The following is a 24,353-nucleotide window of genomic DNA, read 5'->3' on the forward strand; positions in this document are numbered from 1 at the left end:
CCCTTTCGAACTGCAACCTCTTGTACTGCCTCACAAACATGTGCATCCAGCTTGCTGCTGGCATGTACGTCTTCAGCGTGTTGTTTGCGCTCCCACTGCATTAGGTGCTTGTCATCTTGGCGCAGAAAACCCCCTTGAAATACAGCTTCATCCACTTCCGTCTCACCCCATAAATCTGAGTCATATCTCATATGTACGTGTGGGGCTTCAGATTGTACTTCTCCAGCAGCATTCTCAAGCTCGCCCTTTGTCAACACTAGATGACCCGTTGCGCCCATGGCGCAAAAAGCCAGTTAGAACCGTGCATTATGTGACTATTGCAGGGCACCTTAAGGAAGAGAGAAATATAGGCTTATCTATCTTCGCTGATACTTATAGTAGTTCAAATGGACGATCTATAATATCTACACTAAGAGGTAATCCATAAGGAAAGACAAACCAATGTGGAGATAGCATAGGAGCATTATAAACATGAAGTCCTGTACACAAGCTGTATATAGGTGACACTGAAGGTTTATGATGGTGTCCTCATATGGAGTGAATGGTTAGAGGCGGAGGCGCTTTGCGTTGCGCCTAAAGGTGAAGGCATACATCGTTCCTTCATCTATGTTTGCTATGTGAAGAACTCCGTCAAGTTTGTTGTTAAGATAGTCCTGTCAGCAGCTCCTTCCATAAGCCACGCGACGATATTTATCATAACCTATATAGTTGAGCAAGAAACAATAAAAGTTCAATAAAGAGGAGCGAAATCACTGAATAGGTATATCCTGTTATGCAAGAAAGATTTGCATGAGGCCAGGCAAGATAATATCAAACCTACGTTGGATCTGTAGTGGACTTAAACACCATGTAAATGGATACTTAGATAGTATCTTTATACATAATGGTTTACACTTGAGTCATGGTAGCATGATAGCCCAAAAGGACTAACGATGTACAAAGAAAGGTACGAAGGCAGGTCATGCAGCTCATTTACATTGATCTTATACATGGCGTGTGTATAGGGTCACACTGTTTCCCCATATACAATGGTCACTCAGCTCATCATTCATCTATGTAGTTCTCACCACGAAATTCATAGTGTTTATTATGTTTCCAAAGCGACACAAGTTACATAAAGGAAGCCAGGTTTTTCCCATGGACAATGTATTCCCCATCAGCTAAATGGACCCTTTTCCATCGATGGTCCGGTTCTGAACAAAGAGAGTCAGGAATAGGAAACTAAGGTATATGAACAATTGCAAACAACTTTTCTTTTCCGGCTATGTATTTACCTGTGGCGTTGTTGCTGAGGCAAACATTGCTGTGTGAAGCTCTGTGTTCAAGTTTTTGCCTCAGAGCTGGCTTTTGTAATAAAACAATGAAGCAGTAAGGTAGGAAGTAAGCAGCGTGAACATCTGTAACTGTTGGATGTCTAACATTTTGAAGTAGATTGGTGGAACAGAAGTCGGACCTGGATTGATAGGCATGCATTTGGAACAGTCACAGGCAGGCTTCGACGCTGCTTGAGCGATTTGTGGTTCTTATGCATAGCGCATGGACTGCACGGGGTTGGCTAAGAATGGCTTAAGGGAAAGCATAAATAACCTGTACGACACATGCTTACCGCCAATATCTTCGACAGGTATGTCACTAGCATCTAACTCTTCTTCCTTGATAGTTACTTTCTGCCCGCAAGCAGCAGACCTGTTAGGATTGCTAATTTTTGGGTGTTCTTGATGTTATGGTTAAACGGAGAGTATGAATATATCTAGCAATTTGCGTGGCATAAAATAATCATACAGGACAGAATGAGCTGATAAGAAATCTGCAGAAAGGATTGATGTATAACCTTTCCTCTTGAGTATAGTTTCATAGTTCAGACTATAATATATTGTTTTGGGTGTATGTATAATCAGTCTGATTGGGTATCTTAGCGGCATAATAAAAAATTAAACTACCTTTTATTTATTACATAGTATAGCATGTACACCATGCAAAGGTTTCAGACACATATATCTGCTGACCAGGCATCTCTCTACTGCTGATAGGAAGACCAATAGCTAGTCATGAATTTCCTAGATCCATACTTCTGTTTAATTGCAACACAGCATAACAAGCTATCGGGTCTGAAACCTAATTCGTGAATTAGCAGGGCAAAGGGTGGGAACGTCAACAATGCATGGGGAATGTAATCAGTGCCGGCAAATAAATCATCACATAGAGTTATTTATCCATGCATCATCTAAACTCAAAGAACATTTATTTGCACCAACAATATTCCACTACTCGGTTCAGTTATTGGGTCATGGGCTCATGGCTTCGCGCGCGCGTGTGTGTGTATAGACACACACACACACACACATGAAGCTGCATGAGTTTTGTAATCGTGTGGAGAAAATAGAAAAGAAATAAAGAGAAGAACAAGACATGGCACATGCCTTTGGCCAAAAGTTTTTGTGTGTCATGTTCGTCGACTTGATGTGAATTGTGATCGATCGTGGGCGATTTCCAACAGCAGAATAATTACTTGACGACCACTTTCTGCAAAGCAGCATCCTGTCTTTTTATTTTGACCAATCGTACTGCTACTCCATGCATATATGGAATTTGAATGTGCTAGTGGATATGAAGATGTGTACGAGTAGAATACAAACTCAGAAATAATTTTGATTTTCAGAATATGTCTCTTCAATTTAATTCCATCACCCGGTGAGTTAACAAGAGTATTCATTCAGTTATCAATATTTCATTATAATTCCCAACAGCATAGATGATATTTATGCACTCTAAGGATATGATTGTGTAGTTTCCATCTTTTATATATGCATTATAGACTGCTGGTCTTAGGATTCTTAAACCTGAGACATACTTTGAAGGATGTTTGAGCTCTGCTGTTGCAATGACACCGCACTCGACAAAGCATTCAGTATATGAAACTAAACAACTAATCTACGAAGAAAGTGTCTGCTCGGCTACTTGGCATGCAATCAGAAAGTAGTAAATTCACCAGCGAGCAAAAGAACAATGTAGGGCTTTATGGATCATCACCATGCTGTTCGTCACGCATCATCTTCATTGGATATTTATTCTGAACCGTTATATCAGAGACCTGGAAGAAAGCAAGAACAACAAACATATAACTCAGAAATGAAGACTGCATTTTTCAGTAAATTGAGACCTACAGTAGAAAATACCACCATTTCTCTTGTTTTCAAGGTTTACCTGATATGATATTCCCTTTTAGGAAATGTCAAACATGGCAAAACTACTCTAACAATTATCTATCATTAAACCCATATAGGTGAAATTTGGTGTTCCATTACCTTTATAGTACACAAATCAAACCATTTTTTTGTAACACCAAGTCCAAAAATCTATGATGCTCTTCTACATGTGCAAATGCAAATTTGAATTTCTGGAACAATCATTTGGCTGTATAGTTTACTTACACTATAAATCCTTTCCTAAACAGTAGTTTATAGATTATCTGCACTATAAACAAGATGGCGTGCGTGGTAGGCTCAAGATGGCGTGCGTGGTAGGCTCCGTGGTGCTTAGAGCTTACTTCAACTTTATTCCAAAGGGTGTACACCAGCATCTTCCTCGCTGGTCCCCGACATTGCCACATGCCTTCAATAAGACAACAGAGGGATGATTCATCAACTGAAGATGAAGAAATGAAGGAAGAGCAGAAATATACCCGAGGCATCGGACCGACACCGTACATGGATGGAGCCTGGAGGAACCCTCTTCTACACTTCTCTCGGCCTACTACTGCCTTTCCTGCCTTGCACCTTGCATCCGGACCTACATATGAAAGAACAGCCCTCAACATCTAAACAGCACATGAGACACAGAAGTGGGCATACAGAAAATAGTTAATTCAGTCAAGCCAAATCACATCAGTACAAAAAACCATAGCCAAGTGGATAAGACATTTCAGCTTACTTTGTTTGTCCCTTTGTTTTTCTCTGCAGATAAGGATAGTTGCAAACATGGGACACTCCAAAAAGGGTATTACTGCACAGGAGAAGTAATCCCTCGCCACACACAGCGCGCGGCTGTAGCTGCAAGATGCCAAGGCATAAAAAATACACAAACATTCTCAGTCCATTTTACTAACAGAACTAATGGCAAAGATGAATTATAGCCAAATAAGGTGATAATGGGTAATATTTTTTTCTAACAAATGTCTCTCAATACATCAAAAATAGCTCCAGGATTTGTAACCAAACATCAACCAAGGATAGCTTATAGGCCCCATATCAAATAGATTGATTACTGCAACCAGCATGCTCAAAATCGAGCACGCATCATCTAACTGAGCGCAAACATCATCTCTCAGTTCAGTGAATAAAGCTACAGAACTGGTACATAGAACTGACTAAAGAGTAAGCTCACCAGGTTATGTGGCATGAGTGCGGTCAGATGAGATGAGGAATGACCTGCAGGAAAAAAAAATGGATGCCAAACAATTTCAGTTCATTGGAGATAAATTTCAGGGAAATATGAAATAACTGAGTACAAAACAAAGCACAAAATCTTCCCCTCAGCTTGCTTGGATTTTTGTCGGACACATAGCAGGCATAGATAAAGCAGATTCCACACAAATAAATATGAGAATTATGGGGATCAAATCGAGAGAGAGGGGGGAGGGCTGCTGCAGCCGGTAGCGTGCTCCTGTCGAGAGCTATGGTGGAGGTAGAGAAGGAGCACAATAGCGGCGCAAGGTCGTAACAGGAAAAGCAACGGGGGTGGAGAAGTGCGGGGGCTGGTGGCTCTCACCTAGACTTGTCGAGGAGGAAGAGCCTGGGCGCAGCAGTGGCATGAGCAGCAAGCAACATGTGCCCCTCCTCCTGTCACCCTGCCGGCCACCACGCGAGACTCAAAGGGACGGCGATGGATGCAGAGTCAGCGATGCCGCGTCGCCCCGCCGGCTACCGTGGCCACAGGATGCCGTGCGCCCTCGTTCGGCTTCCCCTGCTACTTCAGCGACGTGGGTCGCCCCGCCGGCTACCGCGGCCACGGGATGCCGCGCCCCCTCCTTCGGCTTCCCCTGCTACTTCAGCGACGTGGGCGCAGCCTTGCCGGCGGAGCGCGGTCCGCACATATGCAAGCTCCGCTTCACCGCCACGGAATTTTCTCCGCCATCGCGAGCTCCTGCTGCCGCGGCCCCTCCTCCTTCACGGCTCCCCTTTGTAACGCCCTCTCCCCCTCAGTGAGCCCTGCTGCTCCTCTGCATGCCCTTTGCCATAGCCTCTTCACCGTGAGCGTGGGAACCTGGACCTTGGCGGTAACAAATCAGCGCATAATGCTGGCACTGGAAGAACGAAATCGATTTGTTGGAAGGGGAGGCAAATCCTTACCCCCTAACCGAACACAGCAGCGGCAGCGACAGCGAGGAAAGCCATTGCTATATGGCAAGCAGGCAGTGAGGAAGACAATGACGGGCGACGGCGGCGACTGACGATGGCCTGTGGAGACGTACGAAGAGGTGGGGATTGGGCGAAGCGAGTCTTGATGGGGAAGGAGAGAGAGGCACGCGCGTCCCTGCCAGCAACAGTGGTTGAAGGCGCTGTAACTCCTAAGCAAACCCAACAGGATACAGCCACCCCACTGACATATATAGACCAGCGTGGATAGGGGCCATTTGCAGCGGAACAGGGCCACGCGCGTCGTACCAACTCTGACCCAGCGAGGCAAGTCTTTATCCAGCGGCTAAAACAGAGGAGCTCAGTGCGCCTCACCTCACCTCGCACAGCACTTATCCAATAGACAGACGGGTGGGACCAACGGTCTTGAAGAGGAAGAGACCCAGCTGGGTAGACAGAAGCAGGGTGCGAGTAGACCAGTGCCAATCCACCGACCCGCCTGACAGCCCCACATCGCCCACAATCGGTCTGGTCTGGCTTTTCCACCCGGACACAGACATGCACACACGGTGTGACTGCCACATGGACCCATGCATAACGCTGGCCCATTTGTCATCAGCTTAGCCTGGTCATGCGGTGTACAGAAGAACGAGTGCACGGATGTTTACCACGAGGATGAAAAGTACGCTGACAATGGCTAGAGAGACGGATCGAGCGTACCGGATCGATTTCAACCGGTGATGACGCTAGAAGGGCGGGTTGCATAGAGTGATTTATATGTTCAATATGGTACACCACTTTGCGGAACTCAGCCCTGCACTCACTCCGTTTCGTGTACGACGGCTCTAGTGTTTCTTTCACTTTCTTCGGGACGTGCCATTTGCACCATCTGCGTACTGTGTTAGGTATCGCTGCTGTTGAGTAACGTGATTGTATTAGGAAACATAGATTAGACTAAGAAATAGTCTAGCTTGCTTTATACTTCAAATAGATCATATACTCCTATATATATGCCCACGAGGCTCAAGCAATACATCAAACTATTCCACCAAATTCCTCTTTCCCTTTAAACATGGTATCTATCGCAAGTCGATTCTAAACCCTAGCCGCCGCCGCTTCCGCACCTGCGCGCCGCCCCCGGGACGGTCGGCCTCTATGACCGCCGCCGGGGGCCGCGCCGCCCGTACCTAGGGTTCGTCCGCCGGCCGTGTTGGCCGTCTGCCCTAGAGAGTCTTTTTCCCCGATCCTTTAATCCGCGGTTTCTCTCTCGCCGGTCGCTTTGATCGGCGTCTCTTTTTTGGTTTTCCGGTCTATGTGATCTGGTTTGCGTCGCCCATCGACGCCGTCGATCTCGTGCGCCTTTACTCAAACACCGGCGCGATCGGCCGGCTTCTTCACCAACCCGACGGCCTCGTGCGTCGTCCGCGCATCTGCCCATTGGTCGCCACGCCCCGGCGGCCTCGCGCGGTGTCCTTGCGTCGGCCCGCCAGTCGCCCCGACCCGGCGGCCTCGCATCATGCGGCGGCTCTACACCGCCGCCCTTCGTGCGATGGCCCGCCCGTCGATCTACGCCGGCCGTCACCGCCCTGCTCCGACCAAGACACCTGTATCACCCCGACCCGACGGCCTCACGCCATGTGGCGGCCAATCATAGCCGCCCTACCGCCCGCCGCCGCCGGCTTCATCTTGGACTCCGCAGCCACCGCGCCTTCACCAAGCGGCGTCCCCGACCTCGCGCGCGATCTGATTGATAATCCGCTCGCCGCCGCGATCCGCCTCATCTACGTCGTGCGATCGACCTGGACCGTCGGTTGCGCGCGCCTCCGCAGGCCCCGTGAAGACCGTCCCGAGTTCAGCGCGCCCCTCTACCGATCGAGCAATGGGCTGCCGCTGCGTCGCCCCGTCGGGCCGCAGCGCCGCTGCCCCGTGGTTCTTCTCCCAGCTGCACCGACCCGCGTCACCGCTGCGTCGCCCCTTCGGGCCATAGTACCGCGGCCCGCGGTCCACCGCCGCTCAGAGGCCGTCCGCTCCAGGTCGTCCCCGTGACGGCACCGACCCTCGCGCCGCCACTGCGTCGCCCCTTCGGGCCGTAGCGAGTGTGGCACGCGGTCCACGCCGCCGTCTAGAGGTCGTCCCAGCGGTTGCACCGACCCGCTCTCCTCCGCTGCGCCGCCCCTTCGGGCTGTCGCGCTGCGGCCCGCGGTCCCTGCCGCCGCCCCGAGGTCTTCCCACCGTCACCCCGACCTGCCCGCCGCCGCTGCGTCGCCCCTTCGGGCCGTAGTGCGGCGGCCCACGGTCCACTTCGTCGTCCACGCGCGTTGACTTCATGTGGTATGCGTCGCGCCACCTCCCTTGACGCGGGAACGCCACCGTTCGCGCCGGTCTTCGTCATGCTGTCGGGTTCTTCGCCTACTTCGAGCACCGCCGCCGCGCTCCTAACCTAGCCGCCGCTACCCACGTAGCCGCCGCCGCCCGTCCACCTCCTTCGTCTTCGTCCAGCACCGGCCCGTCGCCAGCGTCGCCGTCATCTACCCCGACCACTTCGTCTACTCCGACAACCGCAGGCAACATCGGCTCTGGGCTGATTGACGCCGCAACCGTCGTCGAGTCCTTCTCTGCTAGCCTCTCCGACTCCTCCGACATGGCGTACAACTTGTGCAGGTCCTCGTCTATGCATGCCTGGTGCTGGCAACACCGATGCGTGCCTTCGTCCACGACGTTTCCCCGGACCTGGCAAGCCTGGTGTGGCGCTTCGTCAACTTCGTCTTCGTCCGTCTACGCATGCCCGGTGCTGGCAACACCGGTGCGTGCCTTCGTCTACGATGTGTCCCCGGGCTTGGCAAACCCGCCGCGACGCGTCGTCAACAACGTCTTCTTCCCTGCGCACCACTACTTCGACACCACTGCGCCCATACTAACTCGGGGCCCTCTTGCGCCCGCGGCTCCATGGCGACATCCTCGACACCGGCTCCCCGACTCGACATCGACCACGACATTCTTCGCGCGGCTACCTCGACCACGGCTACACCACCCTGGGCTCTCGGCTACCTCGACAAACGGCACAAAGGGCTACCGCCTGCTTGAGCAACCTCGTTGGTTTCCACTCCAGCCACGACTCCGCGATGCGTCGACCGTTACGACTGTTGGGGGGTGTCCGTCGGCTTGCCTTCGGATTCTTCTCCAGTCTCACCGTCTGCGTCGCTACCGTTGTGACTGCGGGGGGATGTTGAGTAACGTGATTGTATTAGGAAACATAGGTTAGATTAGGAAATATTCTGGCTTGCCTTGTACTCCAAGTAGATCATGTACTCCTATATATGCCCACGAGGCTCAAGCAATACATCAAACTATTCCACCAAATTCGTCTCTCCCTTCTAACAACCGCCTTGATTGCTTGCTCTGTTCTAGTCTGCGAAACAAAGAATAGCCGGTCAGCATCAGCATGCTCATAATGTTAATGTAGACAACCATCTGTGCCATACATACTTACCAGTCAGAATTGTTTGCGGAGCAGCCCCTCCCATCATCCGAATGAATTCTGTGAAGACCACTCAAAGCTTTCAACTTGCTCGTCCTACATCAGCACCAAAGAAAAAAAATAGCAGGCTACAGCAAAATAGCGCCGACCTTAAAATACGCTATTATCATGCTATATCGCGCTATAGCGTGCTAGAGACGTTGTACACTGATATATGAACACACTCGTCCCGTCAGGACTTAGTACTGTCAGAGTGACCATCAACTTCAGACAAACAGCATGAGTAAAACGCTGTCAGGTAAGTACCTCTTGCTCCAACCTGAAGCTTCGGGATTCACCGACTGCGCTGGCCATCGTCCCCATGCCGGCACGGCGCCATCGTCGGGAGAACCGAAACCTTCTCCGCTTCGCTCAGAAACCTTCTACGTCAGGTCAGCGCCAACAGATCTGGATGCTCTAAGCTGGCTGGAACCGGACCAGCGGGATACAAACACAGCGGCACCGGCCGGAGGCCCCATTCGCGGCAAGCTTCACTGGCTCGCCGGCGGCGATTTCTCTCCAGTCGGCCTCTGCCTTTCGCCGCTGTTCTGCACTTTTTTTTTTTTGAGAACTTGCGGCTGTTCTGTACTCAAGGCAACGAACGCTCCGCCTTGCGCGCTGGCTAAGGCTGTGGGCCAGCCGACGAACACGACGGCCCAGAGTCTGGAAAACGCAGCGCCCGGCACGTTTAGTACCACATCGCTCGGCTAGAAATATTCTACGCGGCTTAAATAGCCAAGTGCTGAGCCTTTCATCGCCGATCACGTAAAGTTGATTAATCAGCTCTGCAGAGGCAAAAGCGTTCGCTACGCACTTCTGGCCGGTCTTTTCTTATTTTTCCCTCCAATTTATTTTATTTTGCCTTTTTACAATGCAAAAGAAAACACACATGCTTAAATTACAAAAGTGAGTATGGTGCTATGATGGTCTTTTTTATTTTTTAATTTTTCCCTCCAATTTATTTTATTTTGCCTTTTTTCAATGCAAAAGAAAACACACATGCTTAAATTACAAAAGTGAGTATGGTGCTATGATGGTCTTTTTTATTTTTTAATTTTTCCCTCCAATTTATTTTATTTTGCCTTTTTTCAATGCAAAAGAAAACACACATGCTTAAATTACAAAAGTGAGTATGGTGCTATGATGGTCTTTTTTATTTTTTAATTTTTCCCTCCAATTTATTTTATTTTGCCTTTTTTCAATGCAAAAGAAAACACACATGCTTAAATTACAAAAGTGAGTATGGTGCTATGATGGTCTTTTTTATTTTTTAATTTTTCCCTCCAATTTATTTTATTTTGCCTTTTTTCAATGCAAAAGAAAACACACATGCTTAAATTACAAAAGTGAGTATGGTGCTATGATGGTCTTTTTTATTTTTTAATTTTTCCCTCCAATTTATTTTATTTTGCCTTTTTTCAATGCAAAAGAAAACACACATGCTTAAATTACAAAAGTGAGTATGGTGCTATGATGGTCTTTTTTATTTTTTAATTTTTCCCTCCAATTTATTTTATTTTGCCTTTTTTCAATGCAAAAGAAAACACACATGCTTAAATTACAAAAGTGAGTATGGTGCTATGATGGTCTTTTTTATTTTTTAATTTTTCCCTCCAATTTATTTTATTTTGCCTTTTTTCAATGCAAAAGAAAACACACATGCTTAAATTACAAAAGTGAGTATGGTGCTATGATGGTCTTTTTTATTTTTTAATTTTTCCCTCCAATTTATTTTATTTTGCCTTTTTTCAATGCAAAAGAAAACACACATGCTTAAATTACAAAAGTGATTACTCTTCACCCCCCGCCCCCCCAATATTTATATTTTGATTTCTTTAATTGCTCCTTACTATTTTATTTCCATAATATTTTCCCCTTCTTCACTACTCCGAGGCTCATATTCAAATGGTTTGCGGGTTGTGCAATAGGTGCCCAGATAAAGTCTAAAATAAAAAAATATGAATAAAATAGGTGCACATGTAAAGTCTAGAATAAAAACTGAAAATAAACTAAGGTTTTGAGCTGGTCGCCGGCCAAGTTACTCGTGAAGAGCGACGAGGGGGCCTCCGGTTTCTTTGGACCAGGTGTTTAGCATTTCTAGCCATCCATTTTCCGGCCTGGGTGTTTTTGGCCATTGGATCTCGTCTCTATAGCTATCCTAAGATCTTGCCTTTTTACTATCTTTTTAAATTTTCCTAATATTTCCCTTTTTAGTGCTCTAAGGTTCACAATTTAATATTTTGTAACAATTTTTTCCTTCTTTTTCCTACTATTTTACCTTTTCTTTTATTGCTCTTGCTCTTTATTATTTTTATTTCCCTAATATTTTATCCTTTTTCACTACTCTAAGGCTCATATACAAATGTTTTGCAAGTTGTGTAATGGGTACAAATGTAAACTCTACAATAAAAATATAAATATAAATAAAATATTTTTCTTTTCCTAATTTATCCTTTTATTTTATTACTCTTTTTATTTTTATCTTCCTATTTTTTCTTTATTTTTTACTACTCTAAGCCTCATATTCTATTTTTTTTTCCAGGTTGTGCAACAGGTGCGCATGTAAAGTCTAAAATAAAAACTAAAAATAAACTAAGGTTTTATGCTGGTCGCCAGCCAAGTCGCTCATGAAGAGCGAATAGGGGGCCTCCAGTTTTTTCGGATCAGGCGTTCAATTTTATAAGTTCACACAATAATATTCCTGGATGTTACCTTCTTTTAGTCTCCCTCACGCCTAGCTACTTATGGTATAAGTAGTACTATTATCACCATAGAAAGCAATGCAAAAGAATACACGCATGCTTAAATTAGAAAAGTGATTAGCTAATGCCCCTTTACGTATCCATTTAGGACAGTAAAACTGTACCCAATCCCTGTCCCGTCTTGCGTTTAGCGTTTCTGCCCGTCCATTTTCCGACCGGGGTGTTTTTTGTCGTTGGATGTCGTCTGTGTAGCTATCTGTATGGCCTAGTTGTCCTATAGGTTACTACTCCAGAGGCCGAAACCAAGCATTGTGGTAATTGGGTCTGTTCGGCCAGCCCAACACCATTCCTTCTCACAAGCGTACGATAGCCTCCAGCTGTCCTATGTTCAAACATTTTTCTATGCACATTTAACATTTTTTCAAATGTTGTATCAACATTTTTTCAAAATGCAACATTAATATTTTTCTGAATGATGGTCCATATTTTTTCTATACACATTTAACATTTTCTAAATGCTTGATTACATTTTTGAATTATTGTTAATCATTCTTGCAAATACTTGATTAATATTTTTGTATACACGTTTAACATTTTCCCTATGGTTGTATAATATTTTGAAAATACTTATTCACCATTTTTTTCAAATTCTTGATTAATAATTTTTATATACATGATCAAATGATTTCGTCATCTATTAAGTGTAAACAACAGTAAAAACATGAAAAGAAAAGGAGGCAGTGTACTACTCTGAACTGGGCCGGCCAATATGCTCGCGCGCGCTTCAGCGAGTCGGAAGCTCGATTCGCTGAACACGAGACATAGGATCACCCGAAATCAATTGCCATTCGGATGACCCACAACCCAGACATTCTTCCCCAGGCACTGAATTTCCCAAACGGCCCGGCGAACATTTCGAGCCACGGGCAGTGCTATATCTCGCTTTTCCTCGCTTAGAGCGAGACCTAGCGTGGACTCACGTTAGGCGCATCCACGAATGGGCCTGCCCAGCGCACGGGAAGCCACATTTTTTTTCTTTTTTGCTTTCATTTTTTTAACCTTCCAAATAATCCTAATATATTACAAAAAACAATGTTACATATGTATTTGAAAAATATTGTTAACCAAGCATTTGAAAAATGTTACATGTGCATAGAGAACATGTTACAATGTATATGAAAAAATATTGATCATGTATTTCAAATGTTAAACCTATAGAAACAATGTTCTTGGTTTATATGAAGATTGTAGGACATACATTACATAAATGTAGTAATCAAAAACATATATTTAATAAAATTTAGTTCTGTATTTTAAAATGTTATAAATATATATACAAAAATATTCCTGATGTATACCAGAGATGTACATTGTGTGTGAATTCTTTATTGCCAATGAAAAAAATGTTTACTGTGTATCAAAAAATGTTAATCTTGTATTTCAAAAATTTTAATTGTGTAAAAAATGTATAAGATATATCCAATGTGTATTCGAAAAAGTAGACATAAAAAATGTAAGTTTAAAAAAATATCATATAGTTAGAAAATGTTAAACGTGTATATTAAATATAATCTGGATATGTACGACAAATGTTGAGTGTGTACAGAAAAACTTTGACATGTGGTGAAGAAAAAAATCTAGTGAAAATCGATAAACAAACAAAGAAAAGTGAAGAAACCCAATAAATAGAGAGAATTCCTTCTATGACACTACTCTTAAATTTGATGCCTTATGTGACACTCCTAACTTTTTGCTTCCTCATATGACCTCTGGTATAAAATTTATGCCTCACATGACACTGCCGTTGGTTCTGTTAAATCGTTCCGTCACTTTTTACCCATCTGGACCAAACTGCCCCTGTTTGACTCGATCGAGCACCCCCAGCCTTCCTCACGTCACGAGTCGAACAAACCCCGAGCCCGCACCTCACGCGTCGGGGCGGAACCCTAGCAGCGGCGGCGCAGCTGTGTCACCGTAAGGCGCGGCAGCCGAGGGCACCATGGAGCAAGCGGCGGTTGAAGGAGAACCAGGCGGCGCCGCGGCTGGAGGAGAACCAAGCGGCGCGGCGGCCGAAGGAGAACCAGGCGGCACGGAGGCCGAGGGCGGGCAAGGCGGGGTGGCCGAAGGCGCGGAGGGCAGGCCTTGAGGCGCGGAGGGCGGGCAACGCGCCGATTTGGGCTGGTTGGCTTGGGCAGATTGGCAAGAAGGGTGAGTTCTTCGAGCTTGTACTCTCCAGATGCAGCTTAGTATGCTGAAATTTAGTAGCAATGTTTATGTATTTCTCTGTGATTTGCAGGATGGATCCAGAAAAGGTAGTGCGGATGTTGATTGCATACTGTGATCCCTCCAAAGAAGCATATGAGCCTATCGCCGAGGATTGGACAGATGTTCAAGCGGACAACAACACAAAAGAGGCCGATGATAATTATCTTTGCAACCCAATCCCGGAGAATGAGCATGTTGGTATTGATGAGGAGAAAATGTATTTGGAGAAAGAACCTATACCTCTAAAATTGGTTCTTTTTTCTGGTAAAGAGAAAGACAAAACCAATGTTCCTGAGGATGAGAGCGAGGATGGGAGCGAGGAGGAGCCTGAAGTAGAGGAGGAGGAGTTGCATGAGCCAGATCATGCCCCAAATACAGAGTATGACCAGCAAGACCCTCCGATGACTGTAGGATCCACATATCCCAATATGGATGTGTTTAAGTTGGCTCTTTTTCAGCATGCAGTCAAACGTGACTTTGAGTATAACACAGAGAAGAGCACACAACATAGGTTAAGGGCCTATTGTAAAAGAAGAGATGAAGATGATTGCCCATGGAGGATACATGCTTCTACAACAGCTGATAGGCGTACTGTAATGGTAATTGTCTAACCATACTTATTTCTGAATATATCTTACATAAATGTTGAGGAGATTTTAGCTTACTTGTATTCCTCTTTTGCAGGTGAAAAAACCCTTTTAACCACGATTGTTCTAGTACGAAAAGGAAAAAGAAAGTGAAGAACGCAACTAAGTTCTGGATATGTGAGAAGGTGAAAGATTGGCGCATTGAAGATGCAACTCTAGGAGCAATGGAATTGCGAAAAAAGCTGAAAGAACACTACAAGATCAAAATCCACTACAAGAGTCTATATGGGTAAGCTGCTAGCCTTGAAGCAACTATACGGTGATTGGGATAGTAGTTTTAACAACTTGTATAGGTTTAAAGCACAAGTTGAAAGTTGCTGCCCTAATAGCATAGTGCAGATCGACCATCATACCATAAATGGTAAAATAAGGTTTAGAAGAATTTTTGTTGCTCTCAAACCTTGCATAGATGGATTTCTTAGTGGTTGCAGGCCATATTTGGCTGTGGACAGCACCTTTATGACAGGCAGATTCAAGGGGCAATTGGCTAGTGCTACTGCAGTGGATGGCCATAATTGGATGTATCCAATTTGTTTTGGAATTTTTGACTCTGAAACAAATGAAAATTGGATCTGGTTCATGCAATTGCTAAGAAAAGCCATAGGATCACCAACAGGTTTAGCCATATGCACCGATGCTGGCCAAGCAGTGATGACAGGGGTAAAAGAAGTGTTCCCAGAGGCAGAACATAGAGAATGTATGTTCTACTTGGTGAGCAACTTCAAGAAGAAGTTTACTGGAAAAGTATTTGATGACCACCTATGGGCAGCTGCTTACTCATGGAACCCATATATATTTGACAAGAATTGGGCTGCAATGGAGGCAGTAAAGCCACCCGCAATAGCATATATTAGGAAGTGGCACAATAGGTTGTGGTCTAAGAGTCAGTTCTCGACCATATGTAAGGTGGACTATGTAACCAACAACTTGGCGGAGTGCTTTAACAATTGGATCAAGCACCACAAGTCATTGAACTTGGACGATTTCTTGGACAAGGCGAGGCAGTTGATTATGATCTTGTGGAATGATAGGAGAAAAGTAGCAAAGAAGTTAGATGGATTGATTCTACCCCACATAATGAAGAAGTTAAACGCATTGACTAGAGAATTCAACTTGGAGGTGGTAGAATGCTCAGAAGAAGTGGCTGAAGTGGTTGCATTAGGAGGCAGCGGTTTTAGGTTTGTGGTTAACTTGGAAGATCGAACATGTTCATGTCGACAATTGCAAGTTTGTGGTCTTCCTTGCAAACATGCTCTTGCATTCATCACGTCACTTAGCGATGCTCACATAAAGAATTACGTTGATTTGTATTATTCCACTGAAAAATTCAGAGCAGCCTATTCCAACCTGATCCCTGCTATGCCTGACAAGAGCCAATGGCCTGAATCTGACCATGGATTTTTCATGCATCCACCACTACTTAAAGCTACAGCTGGAAGGCCTAAAACTGAGAGATATAAAGGTTGTAGTGACAAGAAAAGAAAAAAGGGCAAGCACTTATGTCCAATTTGTAAGGAATATGGGCATCATTGGCACAACTGTAAGAAGGGTAACCCTGATGACATTGCTGCAATGTTGGCTATTAGGTAATATAGATTACTCTTTATTGCTTCTCTTATTTTTTTTTGCAACTACTTTTCCTATTGCTCATGTAGAGAACCACCAAAGAAGAGGGCAAAGACTAGCAAAACAGCCCAGTCCATTGTGCCTTGCGAGGATGGAGCACCAACAAGGATGCTTTTTCCACCACCAAGGTTAGCACTTATACACTTCTGCCAATGAGTATGAAAACTCAGTTTATGTTCTAAGTTGTTTCTTTCTCATCATAGCCAAAGCTTGGAAACTACAACTAAGAAAAAGAGAAAACATGACAACACTGAATCTGGAGGTTCAAAGAGGTACTTTTCTGTATTACTTGTTGCTGTTGCCATAAGCTTGCTGTATTATGCTGCTGCCATAAACTTGCTGCTCTAAACTTACTGCTGCCATAAACTTGCTGCTGCCATTACTGCGATAAACTTGCTACTGCCATAAACTTTATGTTGTCATTACTACCCTAAACTTATTGTTGCCATACACGCATGTGTAGATCAAAAACTGGCTCCATTGAAAAGGCCAAGACGAAAAAGAAGGTTGCTGAGAAGATTCCGGTGCCACTTGACAACCCAGCAATGGGCACAAGGAGCAGAAAGTTTAATCCTCCTAGCCCTTCTATGAGCACAAGAAGCCAAAGAAGGCTCAGCTTGTAATTTCATATGCTTCTATGCTCTTCCATTGATGTAATGGTTCTTTTGGAGTACCTGTGATATGATGGTTCTTCTGGAAGTCCTTTAGCCTGGCATATGTGAACTATTGATGACTTATGTGTGAATCTGGTTGCTTATGGCACTTGTTGAGAATTGTTCAATCAATTATGCATATGTAAACTGTGTGCAGGGGATATGACATCAAAATGCAGGGGAGGTTTTGCCGATTTTTGAATTGTTTTGAACTAGCGTTTCAGTTATTATGAATCTACATGCACGGTTCCATATTACATAGTACAACAATATTTCTTGTATTTTTGTCACACATTGCACCAGGGTCAAAAGTGACTTTGTATGTGAAAAGTTGACACCGTTAGCTCTAAAAATACACTAGAGTGTCATGTGAGGCATAAATTTTACACAAGTGGCCATAGAAGGAAGCAAAAAGTTGGGAGTGTCACATAAGGCATCATATTTTAGGAGTAGTGTCATAGAAGGAATTCTCTCCAATAAATACTAGAAGAAAAACAAAGAAAGAACATGAAACATGAAGAAAACCAACACAAAAGGAATAAAACTGTGAGAACCGGAAAAGAAACATAAAAAACCAATGAAAAAAGGGGTAAACAAATAAAACAGAAGAAAAACGGTAGAGAAGCATCAAAAAGGAAGAAAACCAAGGGAAAAAAGAAAATAGAAAAAGAAAAACAATGGAAATCAAAGAAAGCCGGTAGAGAAACATAAAAACAAAGAAAACCGATGAAAACCAAAGAAAGAGGAAAAACAAAAAAAATTGATAGAGAAATGTAAAACTAATGAAACCCAAAGATAAACGCAATAGATAGAAAAAGCAATGAAACAGAGGAAAACCAAGAAAACACACACACAAAAACCAATGAAAATCCTAAGAACACAAAAAGAAAGAAACAAAAAACTAATTAAAACAGAGCCAATGTAATTAATGGGCCGAAAATAAGGGGAAAAACTAAACTATACAACGGGCGAAAAAAGCAGAAAGAACAAAACACAGGCAAAAAGCAACCGGAAAAAACCCAACTAAATGGGCCGGCCTGTGCCAAGCGAAAAAGTTTCACGTGAGCCTGACGTACATCTCGCTATAAGCGAGATATAGTCCTGGAGTCGAGCCACGACCCAGCTTATCGTACGAGACACCGCCTAAGCTTCTTAGCTAAAGTATTTGTAGTTGCTACTATGATAAAAATAGCTACAATATACAAAGGTTTTTATAGCCACGCCCCAGGCCATGGCTCCTGTTGGCTGGGGCCTGACTACGCCTCTACACGCAACCATGTAATTTGTGAACGCAATTTATCTAATATTGGAGCAACGCGAGGCTCCATTGTTGTAAACAGCCTCATCAGTTTAGTTGTATAGTTGCACTCATACTTCTCGATGGAGCAGAACAGGAATCCAAGCCCTCCTCGTGCATCAGTGATGGGCAATGAGTCGAACAAGGCTGGCTTCTGATGTAAAATATAATCTCCAGTTCAAAAATTCTACAGGTAGTTCATTCCCATGCACATATAAACTAAACAACCCTATACAATTTGAAGGACCTTGGCATTATTATTTCATTAATATATAAATAATAGGAACCATGCAGTTGCATGAATAATAACTTTAATTATCATGCTTTAGATAGCTTTTTTTCCGTCACAAGGCGACTAGGGAAAGCCTTCTTCCCTTCGATATTTGCCGGCAAGCCAGTGGATTCGCCTCCCCTCCGCCTCCGCTCCGGCAGCCAGTGGTGGGGTGGGTATTCCTGGTGCCCCGGCTTAGATAGGTAGGGTTTTAGTTCTCGCAAGGGCGGCGCTCGGACGGATGGCGACACTTCTTCTTCGAGTCAGTCTTCTAGACTCCGATCCTCCTCAAGTTCATTGGTCGGGATGACGGAGCTCCGGCATAGATTCCTGCCAGCTCCTCGGAGCAGCGAGGTCAGGATTTCTCATCGCACATATGCAACAGCGAGATTTGGTATCAAGTTCTTCAGATCGACTCAAGGATTCAAATGGCGACGACTGCAGCTCTCGAACGCTAGTCCTTAGGTGCACGTGGACGGAGACTTCTCGGCTGTCATCGACAAGGTCAGGCCAGCTCCGGTATGGGAGCGATGACAGGGGCGCGTCGGTGGCTCGTTCTGGCGGTAGCAATGGTCGTTTGGTTGTCCATGGACCTTGATGTAATTTTTGTTATGTTTGGGGTGTTTTGTGCTTCTGGCAAATCTTTATAATAGATCTGATATTTTCGTAAAAAAAGCAACTTCAGTTGTAGCAGTTACTAACCAACCTTATTATGTTCCTGTATTAGACTTGCCATATGAGACCATGATACGACCTACAACTCAGAATCAGCCTAGGCGCAACGACCAGTCATAACTAAGAGATAGAGAGAGTTGGAAAAAATAAATAAATTCACAAACAACATTCAGAAAGTAAGGCGGAACTCATAACCCACCTTACCAACATTGTCTTCTCTATCTTTAGGTGGACAGTGGATCTATTTGAATCTAGACCCCAACCACCATGGACATGTCGCTGACCTAGAAGACAATGACTTGAGATCTGAACATGCATCTAAACCTATGAATGAGGCCACAATATTCCACCAACTAAGATGAAATCAAAAGATAAAATGAGCAAAACTAGAGGATTAACATACATCTCCAGTGACGATAATAATTCTCTAAAGCAAAAGAAAAGGAGAGCAAGGTATCAACAGACTTAGCCTGATGCCACATAAATTCACTTGTTCAATCCCCAGACCAATTTTGGAACTATTTTATTGTTGCATAAATATGAACCAAAGGAGTCAAACAAACAAATGAACTCTAAGCAATTAAGAATCTACGACTGAGACATAATCATGGTGCTGATAGCAGAATGACCATTCTTTTTAAAGAATTTTAGTACCAAAGATGTTAAACGGAAACTTCTAACTTCTGTGAGAACAGTACTGGTTTTCTCATAATGATCAAGTACATACTTGCCTTCTCATCGAGAAAATGAAAAGAAACAAAAAAAGTGAAATTTTCTGGTCATTGAAATCATTTAAATTTTAAAACAAAATATAGTCTTCATAAAACTACCTTATCATACAATTTATATATATTTGAAGGTGTGTCCAGAAGACAATTATTAAGCCTAACTGATGGATAACATTTTAACCAGAGTGGTTTTTCAGTCAGCAACTAATAAAAAAATACCCTATGCTCCAAATGTCCATGAAAGGTGAATACTGCATTTTGGGGGAAATGATGAAGATGATTTTACTCTTCTTGGAAGCAAGATACATTTGGATGTAGTCGAATTAATTTATTGTCCACATTATACTATTACTGACATGCCTACAACGTTCACTAAAATGCTAACTAAGTGGCAAGTATTCTGTACCTTTTAGTCCCCACCCACTTGTTGACGCTCAAAAATGGCACGATTATAAAGAGTATCTTGAAGCTATGTCAATATTAATTCAAACTTATTATTGAAAGTCACCATGAGATGGCTCTCTTCGAGAAGGTCAAGATGGATATGAAGATGGTTTAAAACGGAGCTCGGATGCAAAAGTTATGACAAGTTCAGAGATGCTCATGTTGACACCAGAATAAATAATGGCTTGTAACCCAGTTAAGGTGGCTTCAAATGGAAAAAGTTTCAACATTAAAGTTGTGCGTCTCGTCGAAACGGTTGATTTTGATATAAAAAGCGTCTCAATCGGAGTTCTTATGCAAAAGTTAGAGCCCAAAATGTGTGGTTGCATCAGGATGGCCGGACACTCGGGAATGATCATCCGGGTTTTGGATTTCTCCGAGGATGGCCGGACACTCCGGGGATGTTTGTCCGGGTTTTGGATTTTTCCGCGGAAAGTTGCAAACCGAACCGTTTTGGAAAGTTGGATTCTGAGTTTGGCCCAAATTAGGGTTTTGAACGTGAATTCTAACCTTTCCTTGCCCGGGAAGTCCATCTGCCTCTTATATACCTAAGGGGTGACAGCCGATTGAACAACAACACACAATCAAAATATCAATCTATCATCTTTTACCTTTACCTTTATCTCCCTCCCTTGTTCATTTTCTTCCTCGTTCTTCGTTCGTTCTTCTTGTTGCAGGGCAGTGATCCACAAGGCCCTAGGGGTGATCAGGTCGACCTAGGGCAACCCATAGCTGCCTCGCGTCCAGACGGGGTCGCTCCTGGATGCATGGGGTTTCGGGTCCTCAAAAGAGCCCGCCGGATTGCCTGCGTACCGCGCTTCCGGACGGGTCTCCTTCGACATGAGCGGCGGTGCACCACCCCCAACGTCGAGGGTACACGGTGACGTGTTCGTGTGCGAACACACTTTTTGGCGACTCCGTTGGGGACGAAGCTTCGAATGGTCTCCGGCCCGTTCTTGCTACAAGAGATCGTCATCTAGGTTTTGCAATCTACAAAGGTAATATGAATACCCAACTCACCTATGTAGATGCAAATAATCCATATGTTGTTGCTAGATCCCCTAATGAGCATAATGTATAGGCTAGCCCTAGTTTTCTCAATCATGCTTCTAATTATGTGCAAGGACCCATGCAAAATAATCTTCATGCTTCAAATTCTTATGATTTTAGCAACATACAACATATGTATCCTAACTCTCATGCATCGGCAAGAGCACAAATCCATATGCCGATGAACAACATGATGGGTTTGGTTAATCAATTTGAAACACCCCATGTTAAAATTTCCAGTAGCATACAAGAAAGTGTTTCACCCTTTTATTCATCGGCAACTAATTTGCAATATGTTAATCCAACCTTGCCGATGGATGGGAGAATTGGCCATGCTACTACTAACTATTCGGCCAGTTACTCTCAACCATCATATGCTACACCTCATGTTAGTAATTTTTCAGCACCGTATGCAATTGTATATGTTCATAATTCGGCCCCGCATCTTCATGGTCATAGCCGAATAAGTGAAAATTTTATAGGAACACATGTGCCGTCATCAAATACTGTAGCATATAATACATACTCTACGCAATTCAAGAATTTTGGCAACACTCACGAATCAATGCCGAAAGAATCTGAAAGTATTGCGGAGCAATGCCTTCCAGAAGCGGTTGTGGCTGCATTAAAAAAGAGCTTGGCACAAAACAAGAGGATTAGTGCTCTTTGCCTTGAACAATATGAAAAGGGGTTGTTTCCTGATTATGCTGCAATAAAAGCTAGAGTTTTGCAAGAAGATAAATCTTTGCCAATTGATAAAATTGCGAGAAAAAATATGGTTTTACAACAATTCATATGCCTTCATCTAGTACTACATCATATTATACACCCCCTACACAATTACAAAATTTCAGCAACACCCGTTTGTCATTGCCGAAAGAATCTAAAAGCATTGGGGGGCAATCATATCCGGAGTGGTCTGAAATTGAGAAAAAGCTTAAAGCCAATTTTGGCGCTCGCCACCAGAAACAAATAGAAAAAGAATTGGCTCATATAAAAGAAGCATTGCCAATTGGTAGTATTAGTAAAAAGAAGGATGATTCGGAACATGAAAGTGTTTCGGTTGAAAAAACCGAATCAAGTAGTATATATTCTGAATCCATCAAATCCAACGGGGCAAGCATTACTGAGAAAGGGCATGGCAAGAGTAGGAAAACAACGGTGCTTGATTTTTCTGAAGTTAATGGAACCTACTTCCTGCCCTATGAGTTCCGTGCCGTAAAAATTGACAAGCTTCAAGGACAAGAACAAGTAGTTGAACAAAGTTCGGCCGACAAAAACCTTCAGTGGAATGATGCACGGAATCAAGAAAAAGATGATGAAGAGGCGTTGAGGAGCCATCCAAAGGCAGAGCAAGATATTGTTCAAGTCACACCACCATCATGCTCTCCCAACATATTTGAAGAGGTATGTTTAGCAAGTAATTTACCTATTTTCATATTTGGTCAAAATTTTATTGTTGATGCATCTATTAGAAACATCCTCTTAAGTAATTTTGAAAGACCAATGAAGAAGGGTAATTTACTTGTTAGCAATAAAATTGTTATAGAACATATCGGTCAACCCATTGCGCCATTTATAAAGACCAATACTGACTTATTGTTGCAATCAAGGCTTTCCTCATTGCTTTATTTAAAGTTCATATCTACATGGGTAGCTTTGCTTGTTTCATACTTGGCTTGGTCTCAATTGAGGCATGCATGTTCTAACTATTTTTGTTTCAGAAACATAAAGCCAAGGTAAGATTCTTTTCAGAAAACCGATGCTAGTATAATATCTTATCCAATGACATCGGTAAAAGAATGCAAAATAAAAATCATAGCCAAATGGGGCGATACAAAATCTGAACCATTCGTTTCCTTAACTCCAAAGCCGTTTTCACAACAAGATCGGCTAGAAAATAAAAAATTACCTTCAATTCAAATATGTATGATCAAATCTTTGATTTGTTGTTGAGAAATAATTATATTAGAATTCTTGATCACCATGTTAAGCCATCTGTCCAGGGACGAATGTATTGTAAGTTGCATGATTCATCCAAGCATAATTTTTAGGATTGCAACATGTTTTGTCAAATAATTAAATCGGCCATTGATAAAGGACGATTGAAATTTGTTGAGACACCAAGAGATGACCAGTCTATTTTGATTGGTCCCAATGGCGAAAAGTTGTTGCATCGGCTGCTTCTAGCCGATCCACTTAAAGAGAAGGTAAAAAACTGCATGTGATGAGATCAAGCTTTCAAGTAAAGAAGTTGTTGAAGAGCATAATGAACATAATTTTGAGGGCGAGAATTCCATCAAAGCTACAATGGAGACGCCAAGGACTGGGGGTAGCAAGCAAATCCAATGATCGACGAAAGAAAACCAAAAGAAAACAAAGGGCGAAATAAGCGCAAGTATAAGAGATCAAAAATCACTTTCGCACAACTATTGGAAAAATATCAGAAGATAAGTGAGGAGAAAAGTGCTTATCGGCCAAGTAATTCAAAAGCATCAAGATCACCCCTAGGCGTAAATCTGAGAGTCGGTGTTGGCAAAGTGAGAATTTCAATGCAACATATTCATATCCTTATTTTGGGCCGCCAATGCCAATGCCGTGGGTACCTCCCTATGCTCATGTAAATCCATATCCATCATGGGACATGTATGATATAGGGGCACATTCTCCATCTTATTTTAGACCATCTCACCAATATTATGCAGCTCCGAGAAAATCTACATTTGAATAATCACATGTCAAAGACCGTTTCAATTATAAGGAATCGGTCCGGAGGTCAAGGAAGAAGAAAGAGGTGGTTGAGAAAACCTACCGCGTCAAAAGAGATGGTCATAAGAGTGCGACTTCAGATATTATCTCAAATGAAAAATAGCAAATTAAAGTGTTGACATTGGCTACAAAAGGCGACGAGGCAAGTCAATCAAGTGCCAAATCTGAAGAGCAGAAGTTGAGAGTGCACAAGGTAAAACAAGAATTTCCATTTCTTCAAACAAAATCGCAGTTGGGGTGCCCACTCAGCTTATCATATTGGCAAAAGAAGAAATTACAAAAACTTAGTGCATAAGAACTTGAGGAAATGAATATGGCATGGGTTCCCAAAGGAAGTACTAGAAATAAGAATTAT

At 43.5% G+C, this 24,353-nt stretch overlaps 2 protein-coding genes and 1 long non-coding RNA gene across 4 annotated transcripts; 2 read left to right on the plus strand and 1 right to left on the minus strand.

Moving 5' to 3' along the window:
• Positions 1-533: 533 nt before the first annotated feature.
• On the minus strand, positions 534-4,141 carry LOC125526999. 2 transcript variants are annotated; one of them, XR_007291938.1, is made up of 7 exons: positions 3,931-4,141; positions 3,683-3,789; positions 3,432-3,612; positions 3,031-3,091; positions 1,454-2,523; positions 1,275-1,344; positions 534-1,193 (listed from the first exon to the last, which is right to left on the minus strand). It is a non-coding gene; the product is annotated as an uncharacterized LOC125526999 (long non-coding RNA). The 2 variants fall into 2 exon arrangements; XR_007291937.1 differs by lacking the exons at positions 3,031-3,091; positions 3,432-3,612; positions 3,683-3,789; positions 3,931-4,141 and having other exon boundaries at positions 1,454-3,013.
• A 9,579-nt stretch (positions 4,142-13,720) lies between these two features.
• LOC125526997 lies at positions 13,721-14,449 on the plus strand. Its single transcript, XM_048691578.1, has 2 exons — positions 13,721-13,781; positions 13,870-14,449. The coding sequence occupies exon 2, from the start codon at positions 13,871-13,873 to the stop codon at positions 14,447-14,449; it is 579 nt and encodes a 192-aa protein (XP_048547535.1). The 5' UTR covers positions 13,721-13,781; position 13,870.
• Positions 14,450-15,698: 1,249 nt separating this feature from the next.
• Positions 15,699-16,370, plus strand: LOC125526998. Its single transcript, XM_048691579.1, has 2 exons — positions 15,699-16,071; positions 16,141-16,370. The coding sequence occupies exons 1-2, from the start codon at positions 15,845-15,847 to the stop codon at positions 16,265-16,267; spliced, it is 354 nt and encodes a 117-aa protein (XP_048547536.1). The 5' UTR covers positions 15,699-15,844; the 3' UTR covers positions 16,268-16,370.
• The last annotated feature ends 7,983 nt before the right edge of the window (positions 16,371-24,353 follow it).

This window comes from Triticum urartu, unplaced genomic scaffold (assembly GCF_003073215.2).
Source record: "Triticum urartu cultivar G1812 unplaced genomic scaffold, Tu2.1 TuUngrouped_contig_252, whole genome shotgun sequence".
In the NCBI taxonomy this organism is placed as follows: Eukaryota; Viridiplantae; Streptophyta; class Magnoliopsida; order Poales; family Poaceae; genus Triticum; species Triticum urartu.